At 35.8% G+C, this 24,395-nt stretch overlaps 5 protein-coding genes and 1 non-coding gene across 14 annotated transcripts in view; 3 read left to right on the forward strand and 3 right to left on the reverse strand.

Annotated features, from left to right (window-relative positions):
• Positions 1 to 1,660, reverse strand: part of LOC104752754 (phosphatidylinositol 4-phosphate 5-kinase 8) — a 12,152-nt gene extending 10,492 nt beyond the window's left edge. Inside the window, exons 1-3 of one of the 2 annotated variants that reach the window (XM_010474967.2) lie at positions 1,330 to 1,660; positions 652 to 986; positions 352 to 522 (exon numbers count right to left, since the gene is read on the reverse strand). In XM_010474967.2, coding sequence (XP_010473269.1) covers positions 352 to 522; positions 652 to 662 — 182 coding nt within the window. In that variant the 5' untranslated portion in view covers positions 663 to 986; positions 1,330 to 1,660. Of the gene's footprint in view, positions 523 to 651; positions 987 to 1,329 lie in introns of both variants that reach the window. The other variant, XM_010474966.2, reaches the window with a different exon arrangement.
• LOC104752756 (splicing factor U2af large subunit B) lies at positions 8,277 to 12,916 on the forward strand. Of its 5 annotated transcripts, none has more exons than XM_010474969.2 (13): positions 8,277 to 8,515; positions 8,852 to 9,135; positions 9,219 to 9,371; positions 9,662 to 9,735; positions 10,353 to 10,429; positions 10,981 to 11,028; positions 11,110 to 11,169; positions 11,286 to 11,346; positions 11,430 to 11,542; positions 11,630 to 12,076; positions 12,191 to 12,326; positions 12,421 to 12,488; positions 12,576 to 12,916. In XM_010474969.2, exons 1-13 carry the CDS (start codon positions 8,363 to 8,365, stop codon positions 12,711 to 12,713), a joined length of 1,812 nt encoding a protein of 603 aa, XP_010473271.1. In that variant the 5' UTR covers positions 8,277 to 8,362; the 3' UTR covers positions 12,714 to 12,916. The 5 variants fall into 5 exon arrangements, with proteins under 5 accessions (XP_010473271.1, XP_010473272.1, XP_010473273.1 ...); XM_010474970.2 differs by lacking the exon at positions 10,353 to 10,429 and adding an exon at positions 10,800 to 10,876; XM_010474974.2 differs by lacking the exons at positions 8,277 to 8,515; positions 8,852 to 9,135; positions 9,219 to 9,371; positions 9,662 to 9,735; positions 10,353 to 10,429 and adding exons at positions 10,070 to 10,089; positions 10,537 to 10,563; positions 10,800 to 10,876.
• Positions 13,126 to 13,196, forward strand: TRNAG-GCC. The gene has a single exon. It is a non-coding gene; the product is annotated as a tRNA-Gly (tRNA).
• LOC104752757 (cytosolic sulfotransferase 18-like) lies at positions 16,029 to 17,349 on the forward strand. The gene has a single exon (XM_010474975.2). The coding sequence runs from the start codon at positions 16,110 to 16,112 to the stop codon at positions 17,136 to 17,138; it is 1,029 nt and encodes a 342-aa protein (XP_010473277.1). The 5' UTR covers positions 16,029 to 16,109; the 3' UTR covers positions 17,139 to 17,349.
• LOC109124894 (agamous-like MADS-box protein AGL97) lies at positions 17,531 to 18,294 on the reverse strand. The gene has a single exon (XM_019237511.1). The coding sequence runs from the start codon at positions 18,273 to 18,275 to the stop codon at positions 17,673 to 17,675; it is 603 nt and encodes a 200-aa protein (XP_019093056.1). The 5' UTR covers positions 18,276 to 18,294; the 3' UTR covers positions 17,531 to 17,672.
• On the reverse strand, positions 18,506 to 24,395 carry LOC104752758 (ATP-dependent DNA helicase Q-like 4B). 4 transcript variants are annotated; one of them, XM_019237509.1, is made up of 18 exons: positions 24,237 to 24,395; positions 23,781 to 23,865; positions 23,523 to 23,678; positions 22,995 to 23,055; positions 22,356 to 22,748; positions 21,939 to 22,112; positions 21,723 to 21,853; positions 21,096 to 21,459; positions 20,886 to 21,017; positions 20,592 to 20,678; positions 20,355 to 20,482; positions 19,903 to 20,023; positions 19,641 to 19,792; positions 19,444 to 19,531; positions 19,249 to 19,372; positions 19,113 to 19,183; positions 18,939 to 19,001; positions 18,506 to 18,847 (listed from the first exon to the last, which is right to left on the reverse strand). In XM_019237509.1, exons 2-18 carry the CDS (start codon positions 23,855 to 23,857, stop codon positions 18,536 to 18,538), a joined length of 2,634 nt encoding a protein of 877 aa, XP_019093054.1. In that variant the 5' UTR covers positions 23,858 to 23,865; positions 24,237 to 24,395; the 3' UTR covers positions 18,506 to 18,535. The 4 variants fall into 4 exon arrangements, with proteins under 4 accessions (XP_019093054.1, XP_019093052.1, XP_019093053.1 ...); XM_019237507.1 differs by having other exon boundaries at positions 19,444 to 19,579; XM_019237508.1 differs by having other exon boundaries at positions 19,444 to 19,579; positions 23,781 to 23,860; positions 24,237 to 24,389.

Genomic DNA, 24,395 nt, shown 5'->3' on the forward strand with positions numbered 1-24,395 from the left:
AAATAAAAACCGCCATCAGCATACTTGTAAACACCAGAGCCATGTCTAAGACCATTCAACCAAAACCCATTAAAGAGATCACCATTAGCCCAGCTCATAATTCCTCTGCCAGACATTTTACCCTTTTTCCAGTTCCCAATGAACCTGTTTCCATTGTACCAAGAATAACTACCACTGCCATCTTGTAATCCTTCTCTCCATGAGCCATCATATACATCCGAGTTACAATACTCTTTCCTACCTAGACCGTGCCTTACATTCATTCTCCATGCTCCAGCATAGACAGATCCATCAGGAGAAGTCAATGTGCCAAAGCCATGAAGGTATCCCCCAGAGAAATCCCCTTCATATTTAGCTCCAGACGACCACATAAGTTTACCTCTCCCGGATATTTTCCCTTCTTCCCAATCACCCTCGTAGATGATTCCATCAGGCCACGCATACTTTCCTTTCCCATAAGGAAGTGTTCCTTTGAGTTGACCAGAATAAACATCACCATTTGAGAATTCTCTCTCTCCAGCCCTGAGGAAAGACAAAAGTACACCCACAGATCTAAGAAATTGAAAATAATTTCTTTAAAAAAAAACAACTAGATAAAGTCACATGGTGAAATGTTTGTTGACAAAGGGAAGAATAATAACACAAACACACCTTGTTTCCATCTTGACAAGAATCTGGCGATTTTCAGAACATAGTATCCATCCTTACATTTGATGCCTTACCAGGTTCAAATCCATCAATCTCAGAGCACATTAGTTATCAGAGTTGAGATCACTTCAGAAACTCTTGAGTTTTCAAATCACAATAGAGATACAAACCAATCCAACTAAGAATTAATCGAACAACAGTCCATTTCTCTGCAACTCAGATCCTTAATTCAGATGCTTCCACACAAATTGTGCTGAAAATGACAGATTTCTCCTGGAGCTAGCATTCACCAATGATTCTGATTCATCCCTCTCTCTCTCTCAAAGCATCCCTTTTCACTTAAAACCAAAAAAAAAAAATCTCAGAATCAAAATCAGTGGCTTCAAACATGGGAAAAATCCTATATTATTCCAATTTTGCCAAACATAGAACAGACCAGATACTCAAAATTAAGAGCACAATGCAACTCACGCAACAAGAGCTAGTAAAATAGCTCATGTATTAGCCTTAATCCGATTAATTATACAAGTAATTAGACAAAGCGAACAAATCACTGAAGTAGAGTAAAAGCTCAAAATCTCGGGTTGAATTCGCAGAAAATAAAAACTGAAACAACAATAGAAGAAACAGAGAACCAAATTGAAAATGAAATCAAAATCAGATCATCTCAGAATAACTCACCGAGATGAAGCTTAGAATCTCTCCCTGAAAGCTGGAGAAGAAGAATAAAGAAGAAGCAAAAGGAAGAAGAAGATGATGATGGAGGAATAAACCCTAAATTAAGCTGTAAAAAGGATGATTAGTCTTCGTCTTCTTCTTCTTCTTCGTATGTTGTTGATAGAGAGACCTCGAAGCTTCTGGTTCAATTCGGAGAATCTCTTCTTCTTCTTCTTCTTCTTCTTCTTCTTCTTCTTCTTTGTATAATAAATGTAGTTCCCATGCACGCTAAGTCCCTTCTCTCTCTCAGTCTTCTTCTGAGTCTACTTTTTTTTTTTTTCCGATCTGTTTGTTTCTTTTTTTTTTTAATTTTGTAAAATTTCGAAAAAGTATTGTTTTTTTTTTCTCTTTATTGCAGTTTTCATTTTTTTTTTTTTGGGATTGTACGGTTCAGACTGAAAAGGCCTGATAAAGATAAAAATTCATATTTCTTCTTTTTCTTTAAACTTATATATTACTATTTTTTCCTCTTAAGTTAATAAATTATTATTATATACTGTATTACTCTTCATCAAAATTAAATATTTATTAGTATTATTTGCGAACAATCTCTTGTCTTTTCAATATTTTAACACCGTAGAATTTATTTATCTTAAGCAGTCTATAGGTGGTACAATGTTTATGCTATTTATTTTAAAGAATTGTATCTTCATATTCTAAATTATGATAGTTTCTTGGTCAATTATAGTTTTATTTTTTCGAAATAATTTGTCTGTTCTTTTTTGTCAACAATAATTTGTATGTCACATTTACGTTTGTATTGCTCTCTGTTTCTTTTTTTTTTTCTTTGCAATATAAGGCGGTGACATATCAATGACATTAAGTTAATGTCATTAACACAAAACCATTATATTACAAATCAATGAAATTCTATTAAAATTTGTACTTGAAGGTTAAAATATGATTTTCTATTTTTTTTCTATGAGTTTGTTTTATTTTCTTATATTTGTATATAGTTTTAAAAAGAAAAACATATTCCTCTATCGTGATTCAGCAGTTAAGTAGTTCATACTTCATACTAAGTTTGGGAAAAGATAGATAAGTACACACATTTTTATACTAAGTACACACCTTTTTTATTTTGACTATAATTGCATGTTTACGTTTTGAATAGCAAAAGAAAATAACCTCTACAAATGTACACGTTCATACTAAATTTGGGGAACTAAGATTAGAGTCCTCTCATTTTTATTTTTATTATGATAGTGAAGTTTTGAATAGTAAAAGAAAATAATTTCTAAAAGTTTTTGGAATACAGAAATCTAATATTTATAAGTTTTTGGTTAATACTACCTAACTATTTTTTGATACAATTTTTTTTTTTTTTTTTTTTTGAGATTGGTTTTGGACTTCTGGCATCTTCCACCTATTATTAATATATAAAAACCCAAAAATATACTACAGTCAGATTGAGACTTTTCCCTATATTGTTAACTTGTCTCATTAGATGGTTTTAAACTTTTTAATTAACTCACATATATCAATTACTTTTTTATTTTTTCTTTAATAAATCAATATCTTGATCAAAACAGACATTTATATCAATTATAAGACTTTAGGTAAGCCTATCTCTTCGTATTTTATTTCATTACGAGCTTGTTCCACACCCAGGGGGGGTCACATCTATTTCTATGCATAATAGAATTCGTAATGACATATATTTTGTCATTTGACTTTTATATATAAGAATCAGCCTATCATTACGAAAAAAAAAATATATATATATATATACGATTTGAATTTGATTATATATGATATTGTGGACTATATTAGCATGGTGCATGCATATGTAGATGTTAGGTACTTTATCAGGTCATTTTAGGTAATAAATATTCTTCTTTTTTGTTGCAATTATTAGATAAAGGCATAAAGCTATATATATATATATATTATTTCCATTTGGTTAAATAATAAATGTTATAGAGAATAATCTAGAGCATAGCAAGTGGAAACATTAGAGAACAATTATTTTAGACAATCAACAAATATGATATAAAAATTAGAATATGTCAATTTATATAGTGTTTATTTGTAATGATTTTCTGACTTTCAAATCAGCATTTTGATGATGAGATTAGTCGGAGAAAAATGAGTTAGATACAAAGACAAAAATAATATAAAAGAAATAAGGTATCATTCACCATCATATAATTTCTTAAAATATGATCAATGCGCTTTTTCCCTAATGAAAAAAATGTTGTATTTGTATATATATGCCATCGAAATAATATTAATATGATATAAGGATCTATATATGATTTTTAATTTACCATGAAAGATAAATTATAAAAATTTATGACGTAAAGTCTGATATGAGATTTAGATCACGAATCGCATTACGGGACATGTTTATCCAACTGTGGATCAGTGGATGGTTGTCATATATATTAGCCAAATTTATGAACATGTCATGCTTATCCTAAACCTAAAACAAATGACGTGTATATATTTTTAATGACACATGTTGCAGATGATGTACGTTTTTTTTGTTTTTTTAGAATCTCTTAGAAGTTGAATGTGCTATATGAGTTGAACTTATTCATGTTGCTTCTTGCACAATAATGGAATCCAGATCTAGTGTTTAACAAAAATTAATGCTTTAGAAAATATTTTAGCAACGTTTTACTATAGGTTTTTGGATTAGCATTATAGCATACGTACATATTTGTTTGTCATTCGATGATATCGTGGCGAGGTTGATTACTAGAGTAGACAAAGTTTTGTAGAGTAGGTCCAAAAATATTTTTTGGCAATTAGTAGACTAGAAAAATGTAATAATTAACCGTAAGTATACGTGTTAAGACAAAACTCGTTTGAATTTGATGCGATTGACGGGCCAAAACATGAACCTGAATTTTGAATCTGTCGCCGCGAGATATTTTGATAGGAACATATAATTTAAAATATAGAGGTGGATGGTGTAATTGGTATGAATACAGATATGAAAAATCTGGACTCAACCTAACATGGCCAGACAAAAGAAGACAAGCATTGACGCTTACGAATATTATATTTTAGTTTCTTTATCACGATTTGTTTTGTTCAACGTTCGAAGCATCCAATGAACTTTCTAAAAAAGCTATAATTAATTGTAAATTTGTAAAATCATAAGCGTCGCTCATCATCGCATGCGAGAAACGTAACTACAGTACAAAAAAAAACGAAATCCAGCGTTGTGGTTGCTCATCATCGTCTATGAGAAATAGCTAGAAACCAAACAAGAAATTGACATTATAAAAACTTTGAAATGTCTAAAATTATATGATGCATTAGCTGTCATAAGAAATATACATGAAATGCGACAGCGAAATAAAATTATACTCTTCTCTTATATCAATTAGATCGTCTTATTATTTTCTTCAATCAAAAAATATTGTACTGAAAACAAAGACCAATTTTTGTTGGTTTTGAGGTCATTCTATGGCCAAAATGTAAAAGATTTGTGGAGAAGATTTTGACTTTGTATAAATATTAAGAGAAACTTTTAAATATTTTAGAATGGATCCTAATTCGTTTGTAGGAAGAATTTTCAGAAAAAAAAAAGTTAGAAACCTTTCTAAGATTTTTTAATGATATTTTCAAATATATTTAAAAATTTTGGTATATCATAAAAAGAACCAAACCATAAAGTGATGTTTTACGGAAATTTCTCTTAAAAAACACTTCTCTTTTTTATATTTTGGATATCATCGAAGAGACATCCAAAATAATATCACGATCATCATAAATAGTGTATTACTTCCTTTATGTTAACTCGTCCATAAAATCCCTATCTGCTTTTCTCAAAATTTGCAGTTTGTACGAAATTCTTTACATTATGTTTTATTTATTCGTCGACATATACATCTACGTACGAACAAGACGAAAACTCTAAAATTAAAAGGAAACGTTAAACAGTTAACAAATATCAATATTCCTTTTGTGATATAATAAACAATTATCTAACACCTTCAGAATTTGCTTTAAAAGTCTAAACAGGTTAAACAAGAACAGTAATACTAATAGTTGTTGAGACAAAAAGGACGAAATAATGAATTGAAAACAGAAGAATTGCATGTGATTTTTAAAAGAAGAAAGTAATAAAAATAGGGGATGATGTGGTTGTCACGTAACGCACATCGAGACAAGCCAAAAAAAAGTGGTGTGTGTGGCCCTTCTTCTGTTCTCTTCTACCTTTTTTATTTGTCCATCTCCTTGCCGTACCCCTCGTTGCTAAAGTATCAAAGATCTAATTACCTTCTTTAATTATCTTTTTAAGCTATCATTAACCTAGTTTTCCTTTTATTAGTTAACTCTCTGCATGGGATCTGATTCGTTCCCCATACACCACACGAAGAATCGATCCTATCCACGATGACCCATCTCTAAAAAATCAACACATGTATTTTTCTTTTTTATCATAGTGATTTTCAATCTTTGCCTTATGGATTCGCAATTCAAGATTGCATAGTGGATCTTTGTCAGCACAACACAACAGTTGAGCTTATGATTAGAATGCGAATCTACAAAACTATCGACATTTATTAAGCTTTTAATGCTAGTTATGCTATGAGGGTTTCAATTTCTCGAGTTAAGGTTGTAATAATGATAGCACAATATTTAAAAATTGATTTATATAACAAGCACTATGTATAATTAAATGCAGAAAGTATATATTTAAATAAGAGGGAGGTTGCACTAATGCACTTAGAATAAAATAAAAACATAATAACAGGAAACATAGAACTGTTTAAGAGAATAAATACTTTTAAGTTTGCCTTTACTAGGGCTCTAGCCATTATTATCTCTTCAAATTCACCAAAAAGAAACTTATTAGATTTTTTTTCTCCTTTTTTAAATATTTTTTATCATTTGTCAATGTCACATCACCTATCATCTATCAAACTATCTCTCTTTTTCCACCTCTCGTCCTTTTTTTTATTCATCACTTTCATCATTCATTCATGCATCTCTGCCCTCATTCTCTATTTTCTTCTATATCTCTCTCTAGTCAACCAAAAATTGCCTTAAGGAAACCAAAAGAGAAATCAAATTGAAAAGGATGTAAAATTTTGTTTTTTTAATCGGGGCCAAAACCAGCGCGACGGGCTTCTTATGTTTTTTCTAAAGAATACGTAATATCATATTTTGGAAAAAAGTAAAGTAGTGATCGTCGATTGTTTGACAAAAAAAAAATTAATTGAACTAAAACAGTGGGTCAATATGGTCACAGCCTCCCATTTTTGAATATATATGCTTATAGATTTCAACATTTGAATACACTGAAATAGTTTTTAAATCAATTCATATTTTTCACATATATATATATATATTTCAAAACATCTGGTTTTGTAAACTAACTTGGTATTAAGATTAAGATAGAAAGTTTTAGAAGATAGACTAACCCAAACCAAAAAAGAAACTGGCATTTATGAAAAAGCATGGTAGTTAATGGAACGAACTAAGTTATTGTTTACTTGACAGAGTGAACCATATTAAAGGTTTTATTTAAGAAATTTGACACTTAGATGGTTTAAGTTGGGAGTATAATAATTTGAAGGTTTAAATCTGGAAGTGATTGTCACTTTTGTCAGTTTGTGGTTTTTTATGGGATTTTTTTTTATTATAAAATTATATCAGTTACCATAGTTGAAAGTTAATATTTAATTTGTTTGGTGATTCATGCATTTGATTTATTTTTTCGAGTCTTTGCATAAATAATCTTTATAGCTATGTGTTATTTCTACAATATCATGGCAAAAAGATTGAATTGGGGTTAGACTAGTAATATTTGGGATGCTTCTTCTAATCATCTTCTACCGGTAAAGCTTGGTTGTGTCAAAATGTATAGTTTCGGACACAAGAAAATAAAAACTAAACTATTAAACCCATTAATCATAATGACGCTATGGTTTCTAAAGATTAATGGGCTTCGAATATCTTCATAAATAAATCATTCTGTATTATCTACTACTCCATTAATCATATGCTCTCGACGAAGATATTATTTGCATTTTACGTTTTTGTTTGGTGTACTTATGAAGAAAGCCTTGGACATCTCTGTTTCACAGCAGTAAGTCTCATGATCTTGAAAAGGATTCTTCAAGAAGCACGGAGTAAGACAAATGTCCTATGAATGATTGATACATGTCAAAATTGTTTCAAACATATAGAATCCTGAGCTCNTTTTTTTTTTTTTTTTTTTTTTTTTTTTTTTTTTTTTTTTTTTTTTTTTTTTTAGAATTTTATGTGTCAAGGACAAGGAAAACATTTTGTGGACTCATATTGAGTGGCCATGAATGATATGGTCAAGTAAAGATAAGGGATAGTGTATGGACCGGTAACTACTGTTAGGTTGACTTGATTTCACTAGAAAACGTACTATCTTCCAATCCGTCGGTCCCTTAATTTAGCTTCAAACCAACATATGAAAACAACTAATTCAGTTTTTAATATTTTTGTCAAAAATTGAGTTTGATCAATGGTGGAAATCTAACTCATCTTAATACTTAGGATATTTTTGTATGATCTTTCCATTTTCAAATTGCTTGCTTTTCATTCCCAAACATTCATTTTTTTCCCAAAAAAAAATCGTTAAGTCCTGCTCCGTCTTAGCTTAGCTTGTAGTCCTGTTTTGTGTTTACTTTATTTTTGTTGTTGTAATTTGGTCTTTTCCTGTTTATATATATTTCTGTAACATTCTGTCAAAAATTTGAAAACAACATAAAGAAACATCTTGCAAAAGATTATTTTTGTGTCAATATATGTTGTATTTGGAGTAACGAACAACAAAACTCAAATGGCCCAACTATAACTGATAAGCCCATTAAGTATAGTAAGCCCGTTTACATCAAATACTATGTTCAAATTACAATAATACCCTTAACCTTCTTCCTCGTGCTAGAAGAATCTTCTTCTTTCATAATTTTTAATTCATCCTCCATTAGAATCCCTTAGGGTTTTTTTTTTCTTCACACAATCAGACTCGGCGAATCGACGAAGAGACTTCTACGAGTGGATGATGAGTTACGAAGGTAACGGAGATGGCGTCGCTGTCTCCACCGCAATCAACAACAACAACAGCAACAAAAACGAGGACTACATAGCGCTGAAGAGTTCGCCTTTTCAGTCCCTTGGTGGCGAGGAGGGTCACGAAGACTCCAAGTCTCGAGTATGTACACTTGATCCTTTTTAGGCTTCTGTTATGTTCGGAGGGGTAGTCAAGATTGTCCTCCTCTTTTGTCTTACTCCTCTTCTTTTATGTTGTAATTGTAATTGGGTACAAATTTCATCTTCTGCCTCTTTTGTTTTGTTGAAATCTGGATTTGATACTGTGATTTAAGGGATTTTTCTGAACTTAGGCGATGGTTTAGCTTTGTAAAGAGTTGAATTTGAGTTTATATGCGTTGGTTTGAGCCTCTGGCTTTATAGACATTATAGTATCATGTCAAGTGTTCATATATGCTCTTTCGAGTGATATTATATACATTTTGACATTTGTTTCCAGGAGGAATCTGATGATCTTGAAAAGGATTCGTCAAGAAGCAAGGAGAAAGACAAGGAAAATGGACGTGACAAAGATAAGGATCGTGAAAGGGAGAAGAGCAGAGACAGAGATAGGGAGAAGAGCAGAGATAGAGATAGGGAGAAGAGTAAGGATAGGGAACGAGACCGCCGTCATAGAGATCGTCATAGGGACCGTAGCAGAGAACGTAGTGAGAAGAGGGAACGTGAGAGAGATGATTTGGATGATGATCATCATCTTCGTCGCAGAAGCCGAGACCGTGACAGGTACTAACTGTGTGTTGCTATTTCTTTTCAGGTTTTAGATTGTTTTATTTTTAATGTTGATGGTGTCATCATTTATTTTATAGGAGGTCTCGCGATCGAGACAGAGAGGAGAGGCACAGGCGACGGTCACGCTCTCGGTCAAGGAGCCGCTCTGAACGTAGGTCAAGGTCAGAACATAGGCATAGGTCTGAACATAGATCACGTTCTCGCTCACGATCACGGTCAAGATCAAAGAGGTACCTGGTTTCTCTGTTATTTTTATTTGTTATAACAAATTCATTTTGTGGCGACATTGCAATGTCATACATATCATATCAAATAAACTGTATAAGCTGTATTGATCTAGATAAAATCTATATTCTTGAGGTTTATTTGCAGTTGTATTATCATATTTGGGAATATACTTATGTACTAACACATATATTAAGTGTGATCTGGGTTGTTGTGTTTCTTAGGTTTAGTTGAGGCATTATTTTTTCGTAGTTGCTTCGACTGATATCTTACCGCTTATTTTTTGCTCTTTCAGCAAGAGGGTAAGTGGATTTGACATGGCGCCCCCTGCTTCTGCAATGTTAGCTGCTACTGCTGTTGCTGCAGCAGGTATATGCTTCATCATCTACTCAACATTATTATATTTCTTAACTGCTTGTTGTTTTTGGTTTTACGTAGTTTGGAAAGATCATAATCAATTACACGCTGTGATCTTGGTAAGCTGCGTTTATTGTTTACTCGTGAATAGAGGACTTTAAAGTCTTACTTTTCTTCGTAGGAAGTCTTGTTATTTTTGTTGCCTGGCGAAGTGGTTTTGGAACTGAAAAGTTTTTTGTTTTGTCTTTTCTTTGGTGGTGTTTGTTTGTTTCTGTGTCTTGTCTTTTTGTAGTAAGAAGGCTGTGTTGGGTTAGTTGCCCCATTATGCTGACAATGAGCCGGCCTCTCTAGCTTTAATTGTACAAGGAGGAATCAGTGCAACGGTTGTCATGGGTATTTTTCATCTTCAACTGGCAACTATATGCCTGTTTTCTAGCCTTACAAATTTTGACAACTCGAAACGAATACAGCATTAGACATTTCATCTTAATATTCATAAGTTGTTGGGATATTTTTGCTGGTAGGAAATTGTTATTTGTAGCTTTGTACTTATTGGTAGGTCTACTCCTCCGGGAAACATAATAATGGTCTAAAAAACAGTAAATGACACGTACCCCATTACCTAGCAGGCCAGGTTCCTAGTGTCCCAGCTACTGCTACTATTCCAGGGATGTTCCCCAACATGTTCTCCATGGCCCCTGGTCAGGTATAAATCCGTACTTTTTGCTTTTCTTTGTTATTTAGATGTTCCTCTTTTCTTCTGTTTGATGCGAACATGCTCATAATTTCTCATATTTTCATTTCATGNACAAGGAGGAATCAGTGCAACGGTTGTCATGGGTATTTTTCATCTTCAACTGGCAACTATATGCCTGTTTTCTAGCCTTACAAATTTTGACAACTCGAAACGAATACAGCCTTAGACATTTCATCTTAATATTCATAAGTTGTTGGGATATTTTTGCTGGTAGGAAACTGTTATTTGTAGCTTTGTACTTATTGGTAGGTCTACTCCTCCGGGAAACATAATAATGGTCTAAAAAACATTAAATGACACGTACCACTTTACCTAGCAGGCCAGGTTCCTAGTGTCCCAGCTACTGCTACTATTCCAGGGATGTTCACCAACATGTTCCCCATGGTCCCTGGTCAGGTATAAATCCGTACTTTTTGCTTTTCTTTGTTATTTAGATGTTCCACTTTTCTTCTGTTTGATGCGAACATGCTCATAACTTCTCATATTTTCATTTCATCTAGCAACTTGGCGCTCTTCCTGTAATGCCAGTTCAGGCAATGACTCAGCAGGTAAGATCTATCAGTCTATCTTATTCTTAGCTTCCTCACCGTTTGTCATGATTCCTCTCCTAAAATGTATTATGATCGTAGGCAACTAGGCATGCTCGGCGAGTCTATGTTGGTGGCCTTCCACCAACTGCAAATGAACAGGTTCGTTATTATATGTTTTGTTTTAAGGCTTTGTGACTTTTTGTTTATAATGGTCTAGCTAAGACATTGGCAATATCCATTTTATGAATTACTAAGAATGGGTTTCCATGTTCTAGTCGGTGGCAACGTTCTTTAGCCAAGTGATGTCGGCCATTGGGGGAAACACTGCTGGTCCAGGTAATGAAAAGTTCTTTTTTTCTTTGTTCAAGGTTACTGCCATGTCTAGAACGCTCATCCTTTTTGGGATTTCTTATACATAGGTGATGCAGTGGTCAATGTTTATATAAACCATGAAAAGAAGTTCGCTTTTGTGGAGATGAGATCTGTTGAGGAGGCTAGTAACGCAATGGCATTAGACGGCATTATACTAGAGGTGATTCATTATCTCTTGTACAATTTGGCCTTTATTAGTTACAATCTGTATTGTGCGTACTGAAATCATAGTTTTGAGCATCTCCAGGGAGTTCCTGTAAAGGTGAGGAGGCCAACTGACTATAACCCGTCCCTTGCTGCAACTCTTGGTCCGAGCCAGCCTAATCCCAGCCTCAACTTGGCAGCTGTTGGATTGTCTTCGGGGTCTACTGGTGGGCTTGAGGGTCCTGACCGCATTTTTGTGGGCGGGCTTCCTTATTACTTCTCAGAGACACAGATCAGGGAGCTTTTAGAGTCTTTTGGGCCCCTAAGAGGTTTCAACTTGGTCAAAGACAGGGAAACTGGAAATTCGAAGGGATATGCGTTCTGTGTTTACCAAGATCCTTCAGTAACAGATATTGCATGTGCTGCTCTAAACGGAATTAAGATGGGCGATAAGACACTTACAGTTAGGCGTGCAATCCAGGGAGCAGTTCAACCTAAACCCGAGCAAGAAGAAATCTTACTACATGCCCAACAACAAATTGCTTTTCAGGTGAAGGATTCAAATTCATTTGCTTGATTGTCTGTTTTCGTTACAGTTCGTTTTTGTAAACCTTTTTGTATTCATTCTATCAAGAAGATGACTAATTAAATCTTATTGTAGCAGAGGCTTATGTTACAACCAGGAGGTACTCCCACCAAGATTGTCTGTTTGACTCAAGTGGTTACAGCTGATGATCTTAGAGACGATGAAGAATATGCAGACATAATGGAGGACATGAGAACAGAAGGTGGAAAATTCGGTAAGCAATTCGACGACATTTTACCATAGCACATACTGAGGCTTTTTTACATGGTCCAAATCAACTTATATAATTCTTTGTTGTGTCTGTGCAGGTAATTTGGTGAACGTTGTGATTCCAAGGCCTAATCCAGATCATGATCCAACACCAGGAGTTGGAAAGGTTCGGTTTCAATTCCCAGAGACAAGGCAACGTCTAGTATATTCATATAGAAAATGCATACTCTAATGATAATATATATTAATGCAGGTATTCTTGGAGTATGCGGATGTGGATGGCTCATCAAAGGCCAGATCGGGGATGAACGGAAGAAAATTTGGAGGAAACCAAGTGGTGGCTGTGTATTACCCTGAAAACAAGTATGCGCAAGGCGACTACGAAGATTGAGCTATCTAATTAACGTCTTCTTCTTAAGCTTTAGTTTGGATCTCTTTTAGCAGCAAACAAGTTTGGATGTTTCTGGTTTTTGTTTACATGTTAAGATCTCTCTACTAAATAGAGATTTGGTCGTATAGAAAATGACTGCAAGAGTATGAATGAATGTACTAGTACGTATCCAGGCACCAATCAATCGTGTGTTTTTGGTTTCATTAATTACTAAAGTTTATTGTTTTTGTCTAAGTTAGAAGATCTAACAACAAGAAGTTATAATGTTATATACAAATTGCATAGCATAAACCAGAAAAAAGGTTAATAAGTCCACTCCATTTGCTCAACCTTCACCTGTTTGTTTGACTTCTACTTTGGAATATGTCATTTCATATCATAAATAAATTAAGAAGGACCAGTTAAATAAGTAGCACCAGTGGTCTAGTGGTAGAATAGTACCCTGCCACGGTACAGACCCGGGTTCGATTCCCGGCTGGTGCATTGAGCTGTGAAGAAATTGGCAAGCGTTGGTTGGGTCCTTCGCATTCTTCTGACTTCTCAGATGACAGCCTCGACTCTGAGCTCTCTTTTTTTCTTTTCTATGCAAGACATAAGTATATATTCAGGTTCATTCCCTTATGTTAATTAGTAACAGCTTGTGGGACGTGGTGGCTTTGAGGCTAAAAGTTTACTTAACCAAGTGTCGCAAGTGGTCATAACCTGGTCCATACTCTTAGTAAAGGGTCCTAGTGCCAACTCTATCTACAGTTTCTTGACACATAGTCTCCTTTTGTCCCAAATATAGAATGTGTTCTAGGCATTTTTGTCTGTTTTAATTTATTACATATTCTCAAGGTTTTATTCATAGTTTCTATTAATTTAATAGTTTAAAACTATTTGAATTAGAGAGTTTTTTTTTCTATTGGTTGAATTGTATAAGTGATAAAATATTTATTATTTCTTAATCTTTTTCCTTCTAACCAAAAAAAACTATTAAAATTGGACATATTGGATAATGTAACCATAAGTTACACCAATCTCTAGAGGTAGAGACAAGTTTACCCAAAAAAATGTCTTGAAATTGAAGATTCCCTGAGACTTATGGCTGAGATTAAGGATAGGTCTTTGGATGGTATAGTTGCATATATATATATATGTATTATCCGGACACAAACCAAAATTCATATTCAAGAGAAGACAACATGAGTTCCTCAAATCCTCTTTCTCTCTCTCCAATGGAATCACACAAAACAGTACCAAGCCACCACGACGAGGCTGAGACAGAGCTAACAAGTTCAAGAAGAATCAGAAACGGTACCAGACCTTATTGCCACCTTTCCTCACATGAAAGGCTCGAGACCGAAAGCTCCATTGATTGAGCACCGTACTGCTGGTTCGTACAACCTCTTCTGGCAGGTTGCCTTTACGCGCAAGAGTTCTTCCTAGCACGGTCCATTGACTTCCTCATTTGTAGCTCCGCAAAGACAGGTACCACTTGGCACAAGGCTCTAACTTTCGCCATCATCAATCGATCTCGCTTGGACGATCCCTCCAACCCTCTACTAAAATGTAACCCTCATGAGCTTGTTCCTTTCATTGATGTTATTAAAGACAGAGGAAACACTCTGTGTTGTTGATTTCATTACTAACGTTTTATTTTTGTCTTACAACTTAAAAGACCAAAATACATCAGATTATATAAAAAATGTATATATAGAAGGAAGCATTCAAAAGCTTAAAGCTTAATTATATTTGGTTTCCTTTACTTCCACTGTAATTTTGGTTGGAATATTGTAGCCTTATAATAAATAAACGAAAAAGAAACAATGAGACAAGTAGCACTAGTGGTCTAGTGGTAGAATAGTATTCTCTCACAGTGCCAAGCCCGGTTTCGAATTGTGGTTGGTGCTTCTTTGAGCTGTGAAGAAATTGGTTTCAGCGTTGGTGGGGTCCTTCGCTTTTCTCTGATTTATCAGATGAGATATGGCCATGTCTGAGCTCTTTTTTTTTATCATTTACTTGGCTTGCGCATGGGTTTACTTAACTAAAAACTTGCTTCTCAAGACATCAGTATATACTTAAACAGCTCGTTGGACTTGGTGATTTTTATGACTAATCCCCTGCTTTATACCTCTAATTAGCTTAGTAATCTGCTTGGAGCTCGTTGATATCAATGTGATATAATATATGTACTATCAAGAGGGTGTAAACACATGCATGAATATACGTTACCTAATCTCTTAGAGATAAGTTTACCCAATAAATGTCCTTGAATTGAAGATTTCCTGAGATCTAATGGCTGAGATTAAGGATAGGTGGCATTTCGATGGCTTACTTACGTTACGTTATATTAGATTATTAATATAAGTGGTGATTATAGCTAGCTTCAAGACTAAACCCAAGCCAAATCTTTTCTGGACACATGCAGACCAGCATTCATCTTTAACATTAAACAACATTAGTTTCTCAAATCCTCTTTCTCTATCTCCAATGGAATCACACACTGTTACCCCGAGCCACCACGAGGTCGAGACAGATCAGCCAACAGAGTTTGAGAAGAACCAGAAACGGTACCAAGACCTAATTGCCACCTTTCCTCACACGACAGGCTGGAAAGCAAATGCTCCGATGATCGAGTATGGTGGTTACTGGTTCATACAGCCTCATCTGGAAGGTTGCCTTTACGGGCAAGAGTTCTTCCAAGCGCGATCCACTGACATCCTCATTTGTAGCTCCCCNAAAAAGAAACAATGAGACAAGTAGCACTAGTGGTCTAGTGGTAGAATAGTATTCTCTCACAGTGCCAAGCCCGGTTTCGAATTGTGGTTGGTGCTTCTTTGAGCTGTGAAGAAATTGGTTTCAGCGTTGGTGGGGTCCTTCGCTTTTCTCTGATTTATCAGATGAGATATGGCCATGTCTGAGCTCTTTTTTTTTATCATTTACTTGGCTTGCGCATGGGTTTACTTAACTAAAAACTTGCTTCTCAAGACATCAGTATATACTTAAACAGCTCGTTGGACTTGGTGATTTTTATGACTAATCCCCTGCTTTATACCTCTAATTAGCTTAGTAATCTGCTTGGAGCTCGTTGATATCAATGTGATATAATATATGTACTATCAAGAGGGTGTAAACACATGCATGAATATACGTTACCTAATCTCTTAGAGATAAGTTTACCCAATAAATGTCCTTGAATTGAAGATTTCCTGAGATCTAATGGCTGAGATTAAGGATAGGTGGCATTTCGATGGCTTACTTACGTTACGTTATATTAGATTATTAATATAAGTGGTGATTATAGCTAGCTTCAAGACTAAACCCAAGCCAAATCTTTTCTGGACACATGCAGACCAGCATTCATCTTTAACATTAAACAACATTAGTTTCTCAAATCCTCTTTCTCTATCTCCAATGGAATCACACACTGTTACCCCGAGCCACCACGAGGTCGAGACAGATCAGCCAACAGAGTTTGAGAAGAACCAGAAACGGTACCAAGACCTAATTGCCACCTTTCCTCACACGACAGGCTGGAAAGCAAATGCTCCGATGATCGAGTATGGTGGTTACTGGTTCATACAGCCTCATCTGGAAGGTTGCCTTTACGGGCAAGAGTTCTTCCAAGCGCGATCCACTGACATCCTCATTTGTAGCTCCCCCAAGACAGGTACCACTTGGCTCAAGGCTCTAACTTTCGCCATCGTCACTCGATCTCGCTTCGAGGATTCTTCTAACCCTCTCCTAAAACGTAACCCTCATGAGCTTGTTCCTTACATTGAGAGCGAATTTGCTTTCTTCCCTCAAGTTGATGTTATCAAAGACAAAGGAAACACTCTGTTTTCGACTCATACCCCGCACGAGTTACTACCAAAATCTGTAGCCAAATCGGGTTGTAAGATGGTTTACATATGGAGAGACCCAAAGGATATGTTCATCTCTATGTGGAATTTCTTCCAAAAGCAGAGGTTAGACTATGGCCCTCTCACTACTCTTGAGGAGTCTTTTGATATGTTCTGTCAAGGTGTTTCTGTGTTTGGTCCTTATCTAGATCATGTCTTGGGGTATTGGAAAGCTTACCAAGAGAATCCAAACCATGTTTTGTTCCTCAAGTACGAGACAATGAGAGCTGATCCATTGCCGTATGTAAAGAGATTGGCTCAGTTTATGGGGTATGGATTCACAGAAGAGGAAGAGAAGAAGGGTGTTGTTGAGAAAGTTGTGAATATGTCCAGTTTTGAGACGTTGAAGAATCTTCAAGTGAACAGAGGGGAAAAAATCAGAGAGGACATTTCTCGTGTTCAATTTTCGAACAGCGCCTATTTCAGGAAGGGTAAGGTCGGAGATTGGCACAATTATCTGACTCCGGAGATGGCAGCAAGAATAGATGCACTGACGCATGAGAAATTTAAGGGCTCTGGTTTGCTTGAACATGATAAATGATCGGGTCTGTATTCAGGGCAATGACCCATCACTCATCCTTCTATGGCTTCGTCTTCTCAGTTTTAATTATATATGGGTTAAGTTATTAATCGGCAAGAATAAATCTCGTTTCTGCTTTGGCCAAATGTACTGCTTTAATAAACAAACTTCGTTGGTTTTGTATCCATTATTCTTCTTTGATAAAATTGATGTGTTTGCAAAGTCTTGATTCTTTGCAAAATACTAGTAGACTAGTAGTATCTTTCTCTTGTTATAAATAAATAATAGTAAGTATTTTACGCGTTTCTAAATTTTAATTAATAGATGGTTGGTCCTTTATACAGTTCCTTAAATTATTACTGACAATACCTCAAGAAATAATTGATAACTAAGTTGTTCTATAAAAAGCGACGAAGAAACCTTATTTATGTATATCAGTTTCAATCAAACTGAACAAGATTCTTGTTTTAGTTTAGTACGTAGCTTCATTCCGAACCAACAAAATTATATAAAAAAGAAATCCTAAAACAAAATGATTTGTGTAGATTGATCGAATCAGAATGGATCAATGTGGAAATCAGTAAAAAAATCATCGATGTGTAGAGTGTCCTCCTCGTTCTTTAACAAACTCGCAGAAGCAGAAGTTTCGCCTTGTTCGAATTTGTGAATCTGATTTGTGTCTTCGTTGCCAAGCCGAAGAACCTCCTTCCCCTTCTCTTGATGAATCACTAAATTCCTACCTCTTTGATTGGTCTTCACGGCATCATCTAACCGGAGCCTCGCATGGTTCAACATACTAGAAACCGCATTGACCGCCTCGTTCAACTCGTCCACGTTCTCTGATACGTCAAAACCTTTATCTTCCCACCAAAACCCTAACCCTGATGAACTGTTGTTCTCTAATTGGTTTGCCGGAGGCTGTCCGTTGAGCAGAGTAGAGACAACGTGATCAACAGAGGGATGGCCTAACGAGTAGAATGAAGCGTGAGAGTTGGCAGTAAGAGGAGTCGCTAAGATTGCGATTCGAGTGGCTGGAAAGAGAAGACAGAGCTTTGAAGCTTTACGGAAGAGACCTTCTTTGCGTTTTGTGAAAGCAACCGTTTTCCTATCTTTCCTTTCGATGTTCTCAATCTCGATCTTACGTTTTGTGCCTCCCATATTTGCTATTCTAAGAAAGAAACACAATTACACACACAGACAGAGATTGTTTGCATCATCCTCCTCTTTATAGGAGGAGTGCACTCTTTCCATCTCCCATATCTACTGATTTGATTCTCTATTCGGAAAATTTCCATAATTGAATGTTTCCTAATTTAATACCTTTTTTTACTAATTTCGTAAATACACAAGAGTACTTTTCTATTTATTTTTTTCCTTTTACTTTACCTCGGAAAAAAAGTTAAAAACAAAACCAACTCTTACCTTAGAGACGGATTCTTGCAAGCCAAGAAATACTCTAATTTGTTTGGAAGAATCTGATATGTTAACGCAGCCCATGGGACATGGTGGCTTAAGTATAAATATTTGCTTAACCTAACCCTGGATAACCCGGTCCATAATCTCTCTCTGGCTAAGGAACTATAGGCAAATCTGTTGCTTGACAGGTGGTCTAGGTGCATACCTCGTGGACAAATGGGAATTAGCAGCGTGCCATTTACAACAAAATTATATCCCATTGTCATATGGCCTTGGCCAAGTCCTCCTTGGCTAATCATATGCTTCACTCGAATCTGAGCGAATAACCACAAACATGACCATGAGTGTCATGTAGGTATTCTCCGGAGTAGTAACTTACTATAGTGTCAGATTGATCCAACTTACATAATCAGTATAACTGTAATACAAAACACATGATGACATCTGGCTACCAGCACGACCACATTCCTTGCATGAGAACAAAGTAAGCCTATCTGAGTTTTTAGCTGTTATAACGTTGTACACGATTGATGTATATCAGTTTACAAGGATATTCATAATTAAATGTTCAATAAACACCTGATGATAGCCTTCTATGGACTTTGGTAGAGAGTGGTGAATGACAAATCGAACATCAGGTTTATTGATTCCTGAAAAATCAATGTTAGCATGCAGCAAACTTTAATCAATCAAAGTGACCGAGACCATTCATTACCCATTCCAAATGCCACTGTAGCACATATTATATTGATTTCATCCTTGCTCCATTTTTTCTGTACAAAGGCACGTTTACCAGGATCCATATTGCCATGGTAGAAAGCCGCTTTATGGCCAAACGCCTGAAATTGAAACACAATATCTAAACATTTCCATATTAACAAGATACGAGAAAGGCAAATAAACGACCTACCCGCAATGTTTCTGTGACTTTTTCACAGTCCATTCTTGAAAGACAATAAATGATGCCACATTCATCAAAATGGTTTTCCTTGATAAACCTGTCAATATCTTCCAGACACTTATTTTTCTTGGGCACAACAGAATACCTGCAATGTGTTTTAGTAAGCAACACGAAGAATTCGTATTAAGCTATTTTCAGTACATTACCATAGATTTGGGCGATTAAAACTTTGCCGGAACACAACACAGTTAACCAGACCAAGAGCTTGCACAACATCTTCTTTTACGCTGGCTGTTGCAGTAGCTGTCAAAGCTAGGACGGGAATATTAGGAAACTTCTGTTTCAGAACACCAAGACCCTGCATGTTGCAGCATTGTTTTTGGAGTAAAAAGAGGAAGGTTATGTTTCTTGAAAACAGTAATGAGAAATGTAAAGGAGTGTCTGTTTTAAGCTTTAAATAGGCTTAACCTGGTAGTCTGGTCGAAAGTCATGCCCCCACTGACTCACGCAATGAGCTTCATCAATAACAAATCGAGCAAGCAAACTACGGGAGTTTAAGCTTTCAAGGTGCCTTAAAAGGGAATCGCTTCTGTAGTCAAGAAAGAGAAGCTTCTTATTAGCAATACTTTCCCACAATCCTAGAATTATAAGATGTACGACTTATATCGAAAAACTACAGCACCAGCTAGTATAATTTAATCCAAGAGAAATCTAATATCAGGAGAGAATCTGATGGGAATTGAGCCAAAATCAAGCCCAGAGACTATTGAGCAACATTCACCAGTCACCACAAAAGCTATCTTAAGGGTTTAGATGTTTTTAGGCCTTCTACGGCTTTGACTTGTTCTCCTATCCGGTGTGGGATTTTTCAATACCCACATTTTTTTGAGAATCAACAACAAAAGAAAATAATGACTCACTTTGCCACTTTTTCTGGTGTGACATACAGTAACTTGTATTTAGAATTCTCAGAGCTCAGCTCCTGAAGTATCTCTAGTTGTTCAGCCCACTCCATTCCAGCACTTAAGGAAGCAGCAGGTATATTGGTCTATAGCCATGAATTAACCACAGTGTAAATTAGGACAAAATTTGTGAGTACAACTATTAAATAAAATGGACGACAGAAACAACATATCTGGGGTTGCTGAAGTCCTCACCTGCAATAAGTTCATTATATGGTCTTGAATTAGTGAAACAAGTGGAGAAATGACTAAAGTTACTCCTGCACAGATCAGAGCAGGGAGCTGCAGAGAAACAGGTGTTACGAAGGCGTTTTGAGTTTCTAAAGTATAACTTCCACCAGGACAGATACTAGCTTATAGTTTTACCCTAGGACACAATTCGAAACTGTCATCTCTTTTTTACAGGATGTAAGCAAAAATCTGTGTTTAGACTAAAAACCAGAAATACTTTTCAATGGCATTTCAAAGTAACAGTTAAGATGTCGTTACCTGGTATGTCAAGCTTTTCCCCCCTCCAGTTGGCATTAAAACAAAAACATCACAACCACTCATTGTAGCATTAATAATCTCTCTTTGGTTGGGTCGAAATGAGTGGTTTCCAAACACTATTTTGTTATAGACCTAATCATTTCAATGCAGCACATGAGTACACAGGAGAGATGTAAATAAAATAACTGCGGAAGACAGATAACCAATCACCTCAAGATTTTTCGTCCAAGAAAAATCACGACTGCTCCACTTTTTTTCATTTGAACTCTCCGTATAAGTGACGTCTATAATCTCGGGAATTTGTTCCCTCTCTACAGGACCGGATGAAATACCATTCCTATCTTCAGAAAATAAATAGCCTTCTGGCATATTCCAGTTATCAGTTACATATCTTCCTTGTTCTTTTACGTAAGCTCGAGAGTCTGTCTGAGCATAAACCATCTGAAGATTTGTTGTTTGAGATGTTTCATACTGCAGAGTCTGAGTAGCTGTCAACACCGAACACTGAGATGTTTTCCTTTCTTTATTTTGGATAAGAATTTCGAGTTGCTGAATTTGCTTTTTCAACAGTAACCTAGCAACAATACAAGTCTCAACAGCTTAGAAACTACGTCAGAACTCACAGCATACTCTCAGTTGTGATGCAATTAACGAAATAAATTTAAAAAGCAGACATCTTATCAGAATTAGGCCTAATTCTTTCTAGCTGGATAATTTCCTAATAAGTTTTCTGTGTGAATGAATGTGTCACAGCCTCTGAAAGAAGCTAAAATATTGTCCAAAAAGGACAAAGCAAAGAAAAAGGGAATATTATTAATGGGTGATGGGAATGCAAACCTCTTTTGACGAAGCTGTTCAAAATGATCAGGGCCCAGGCCAGTAGTATTATTGAGGATTTCATTAGATATTGCAAGCAGCGTGTCCTTCATTTGTTCCACATGGGTGGACGCTTCAGGACAAAGCCCTAGCTGCGTGGATATTAAAGCAAACAAAATGAGACACCTAATTGGTTTATGAAATAATTGGATAAAGTGAGAGAGATGGTAGGCATACCTTTATTCCATGACTACAACTGGAACATAATTCAGGAGGCAAGCATTTCTTTTCTTCTCTTCTGGAAGCAAATATATCCACAGATGGAGCTATTGGTGTAAAATTAGATACTGATGGTTGAACGATACACGTTGACTGGCAGTGTTCCATCAAAATTTGGTCTACGTCAATAATCTGCACTCCAAAGTGCACACATTAAAGTTTATTCTATCATTCGGCACAAGTAAATATGAAAATATAGATGGTGCAAACTCCAAAGTTAGCTGTCTAGAGTATCCAACTAACTTTGTAATAATGTTACATTTTCGGCTAGGGCGGAGAGTTACTACAAATCCAAATTGAGATAAAGTTTCTTGCTCACATGGAAAAGTACTTATAGATTTCAAAGAAGTTCCCTAGTTGTATCGAGAACATTACCTCCATTATGTCATCATAATCAATCTCATCAAGACTAGCTGGGTGTGTGGAATTTTTGATTGGTGGCATCTTCATACCATTGGTATATTTATAACCTGTTACTGAATCTCTAACCTCATCCTTTACCTGAAGAACCTTGCCAATAGTTATTTTATCATCACCTACGGAAGAGGAGGAGAAACTGTCAAACGATATTGCAGTGCCTCTTACACGCCGTTCACTATGCTCTGGATGATTATGTGCGTAGAAAGATCCATCAGCAGTGGATGTAACTTTAACAATGGATCCTTTCGTCGAAGATGAACAATTAGTGTTGCCATCATCAACAGCAGGAGTAATGCCAGGTCTCAGGTAGGTATTATTTATTGAGAGATTTATAAGAGTACACCAAGCCTGAAAACAGTGGATAACAACTCAAGTTATATATATGTACAATAATTCAAATAAGGTTTCACTGCCAGTGGAAGCTCAATCCGACAAAAAAACAGAATTCATACACTACGGTGGCCTAAATTATTTACTCAGAGACAGGGAATGGAAGAAAATAGACTATGGAAACATTTCCTCCACAACAAACATGCCGAGAGGTTTCGATAAATCAAAAATTTAGTTACCATCAAAGGTTTCCTTCAATTATACCTTTTCAATTTGTGCCCGTGCCAAAGTCTGCACAGTTAGAGGACAGATGTTTTCAATTGACCTAGGCATAGAGGGAAACAAGTTTTCAGATAACGTAGACCACTTCAGCCAATAAATTGATACCTAAAGGCAACTGAGAAAACCTCAAAAGAGTTTCAAACATTGACATTACTAGAAAGGTAAAAGGATGATATCATGAGCAACTAGCTCTCTTTTAATTGGAGGTGTTGGAAGTAGCCGAAGAATGAATCCATACATTTGACTAGGGGAATTTCACATATTCTCGCTCAATCTTACCTATATCCAGAATTATAACAAGCAGTGACACAGATTCAAACGATGCTAGAAAAGCTAGATGATACAGCATGGTGGAACACTATCCTTAAATTCAAGGGAGTTAGTTATAAGTAATAATCTTCAGTAGTAACCAAATAACAGCAGAACTGGACCCAGGGATACGAAAAGGCAGGAACAACATCAAAAAGATAGAAAGAGCTGATGGTTCCTCAAAAGAACATATTGCAATACCTTGTTGCAGCTATATCTCTATCTCTTCCAGGCTTTTGACTTTCTATAGAGTAAAGGAAATTGGAGCCCATAAACTTATTCAAGGATGGTATACACTCAAAAGCCTTGGCATGTTTCGACCAATTTGTTTTAACTTGAGGGAGATGATGACTCCCACTGCATTTAAAACAATCAGAAAGCAAAATTATCAATCAGAAAGATTAAAATAAAAGATCCGTGATAAAAACCCAAAATGGATAGGGATAAGATCAATTTTGCCTCATTTTATTAGCACCGATCATAGATTTACATGCCAGAGAGCTTCCAACAATTTTATCTCCTCTTGTCACCACCATTTACTGTACTTGAATTGAAAAAACAAAAGAAGTGGCACATTGTGATTAGTTAAATCTGACGAAATTGAGCTGTGATCTTTGGATCTGCTATGAAAATTACAACGAATTTGAAGAATAATTTCAAAATCTGCATAGGAAAACCGAAAACGAAGAACTCTAACCAAATCCAGAAGTTATCTAACTCGGAGATGAAGCGATCTTACTATGAGTAACGAAGATTCATCTCTTAACACACAATCACAGAACACCGAACAAAACACACACAAAAACTTAGCAGCAGTAATCATAATCGCAGCAGGTGGCAAAAAACGCATCGGTCTGAGGAAAAAAAAAAAGCGAACCCTAGAAATAACTGGGAAATTGGGAAGATCGAGATTACAATTTCAAATCGATGGAAAACTCTCTTGCTTCTGCGACGGAATAGCGAAACTCCGGCGACGATGAAATCGAGCGGCGAAACTTTTTTCCGGTAAGATCTCGAAGCTAGAGAGAGAAGGAAGGAAGAGCGCGTCTCTTCAATTACAGCATTCTTCCTATG

This window comes from Camelina sativa, chromosome 16 (genome assembly GCF_000633955.1).
Source record: "Camelina sativa cultivar DH55 chromosome 16, Cs, whole genome shotgun sequence".
NCBI lineage: Eukaryota > Viridiplantae > Streptophyta > Magnoliopsida > Brassicales > Brassicaceae > Camelina > Camelina sativa.

Excerpts from the sequence above, each read along its gene's own strand:
- LOC104752756 (XM_010474969.2), top strand. The coding sequence starts at position 8,363 with ATGATGAGTTACGAAGGTAACGGAGATGGCGTCGCTGTCTCCACCGCA. Across the intron at positions 9,736-10,352 it reads TACTGCTGTTGCTGCAGCAG|GCCAGGTTCCTAGTGTCCCA; the intron begins GTATATGCTTCA and ends ATTACCTAGCAG. Across the intron at positions 12,327-12,420 it reads AACAGAAGGTGGAAAATTCG|GTAATTTGGTGAACGTTGTG; the intron begins GTAAGCAATTCG and ends GTGTCTGTGCAG.
- LOC104752757 (XM_010474975.2), top strand. The coding sequence starts at position 16,110 with ATGGAATCACACACTGTTACCCCGAGCCACCACGAGGTCGAGACAGAT.
- LOC109124894 (XM_019237511.1), bottom strand. The coding sequence starts at position 18,275 with ATGGGAGGCACAAAACGTAAGATCGAGATTGAGAACATCGAAAGGAAA.
- LOC104752758 (XM_019237507.1), bottom strand. The coding sequence starts at position 23,857 with ATGGTGGTGACAAGAGGAGATAAAATTGTTGGAAGCTCTCTGGCATGT. Across the intron at positions 23,056-23,522 it reads AGAGATATAGCTGCAACAAG|GTCAATTGAAAACATCTGTC; the intron begins GTATTGCAATAT and ends CTCTATGCCTAG. Across the intron at positions 22,113-22,355 it reads ATTATGATGACATAATGGAG|ATTATTGACGTAGACCAAAT; the intron begins GTAATGTTCTCG and ends TTTGGAGTGCAG.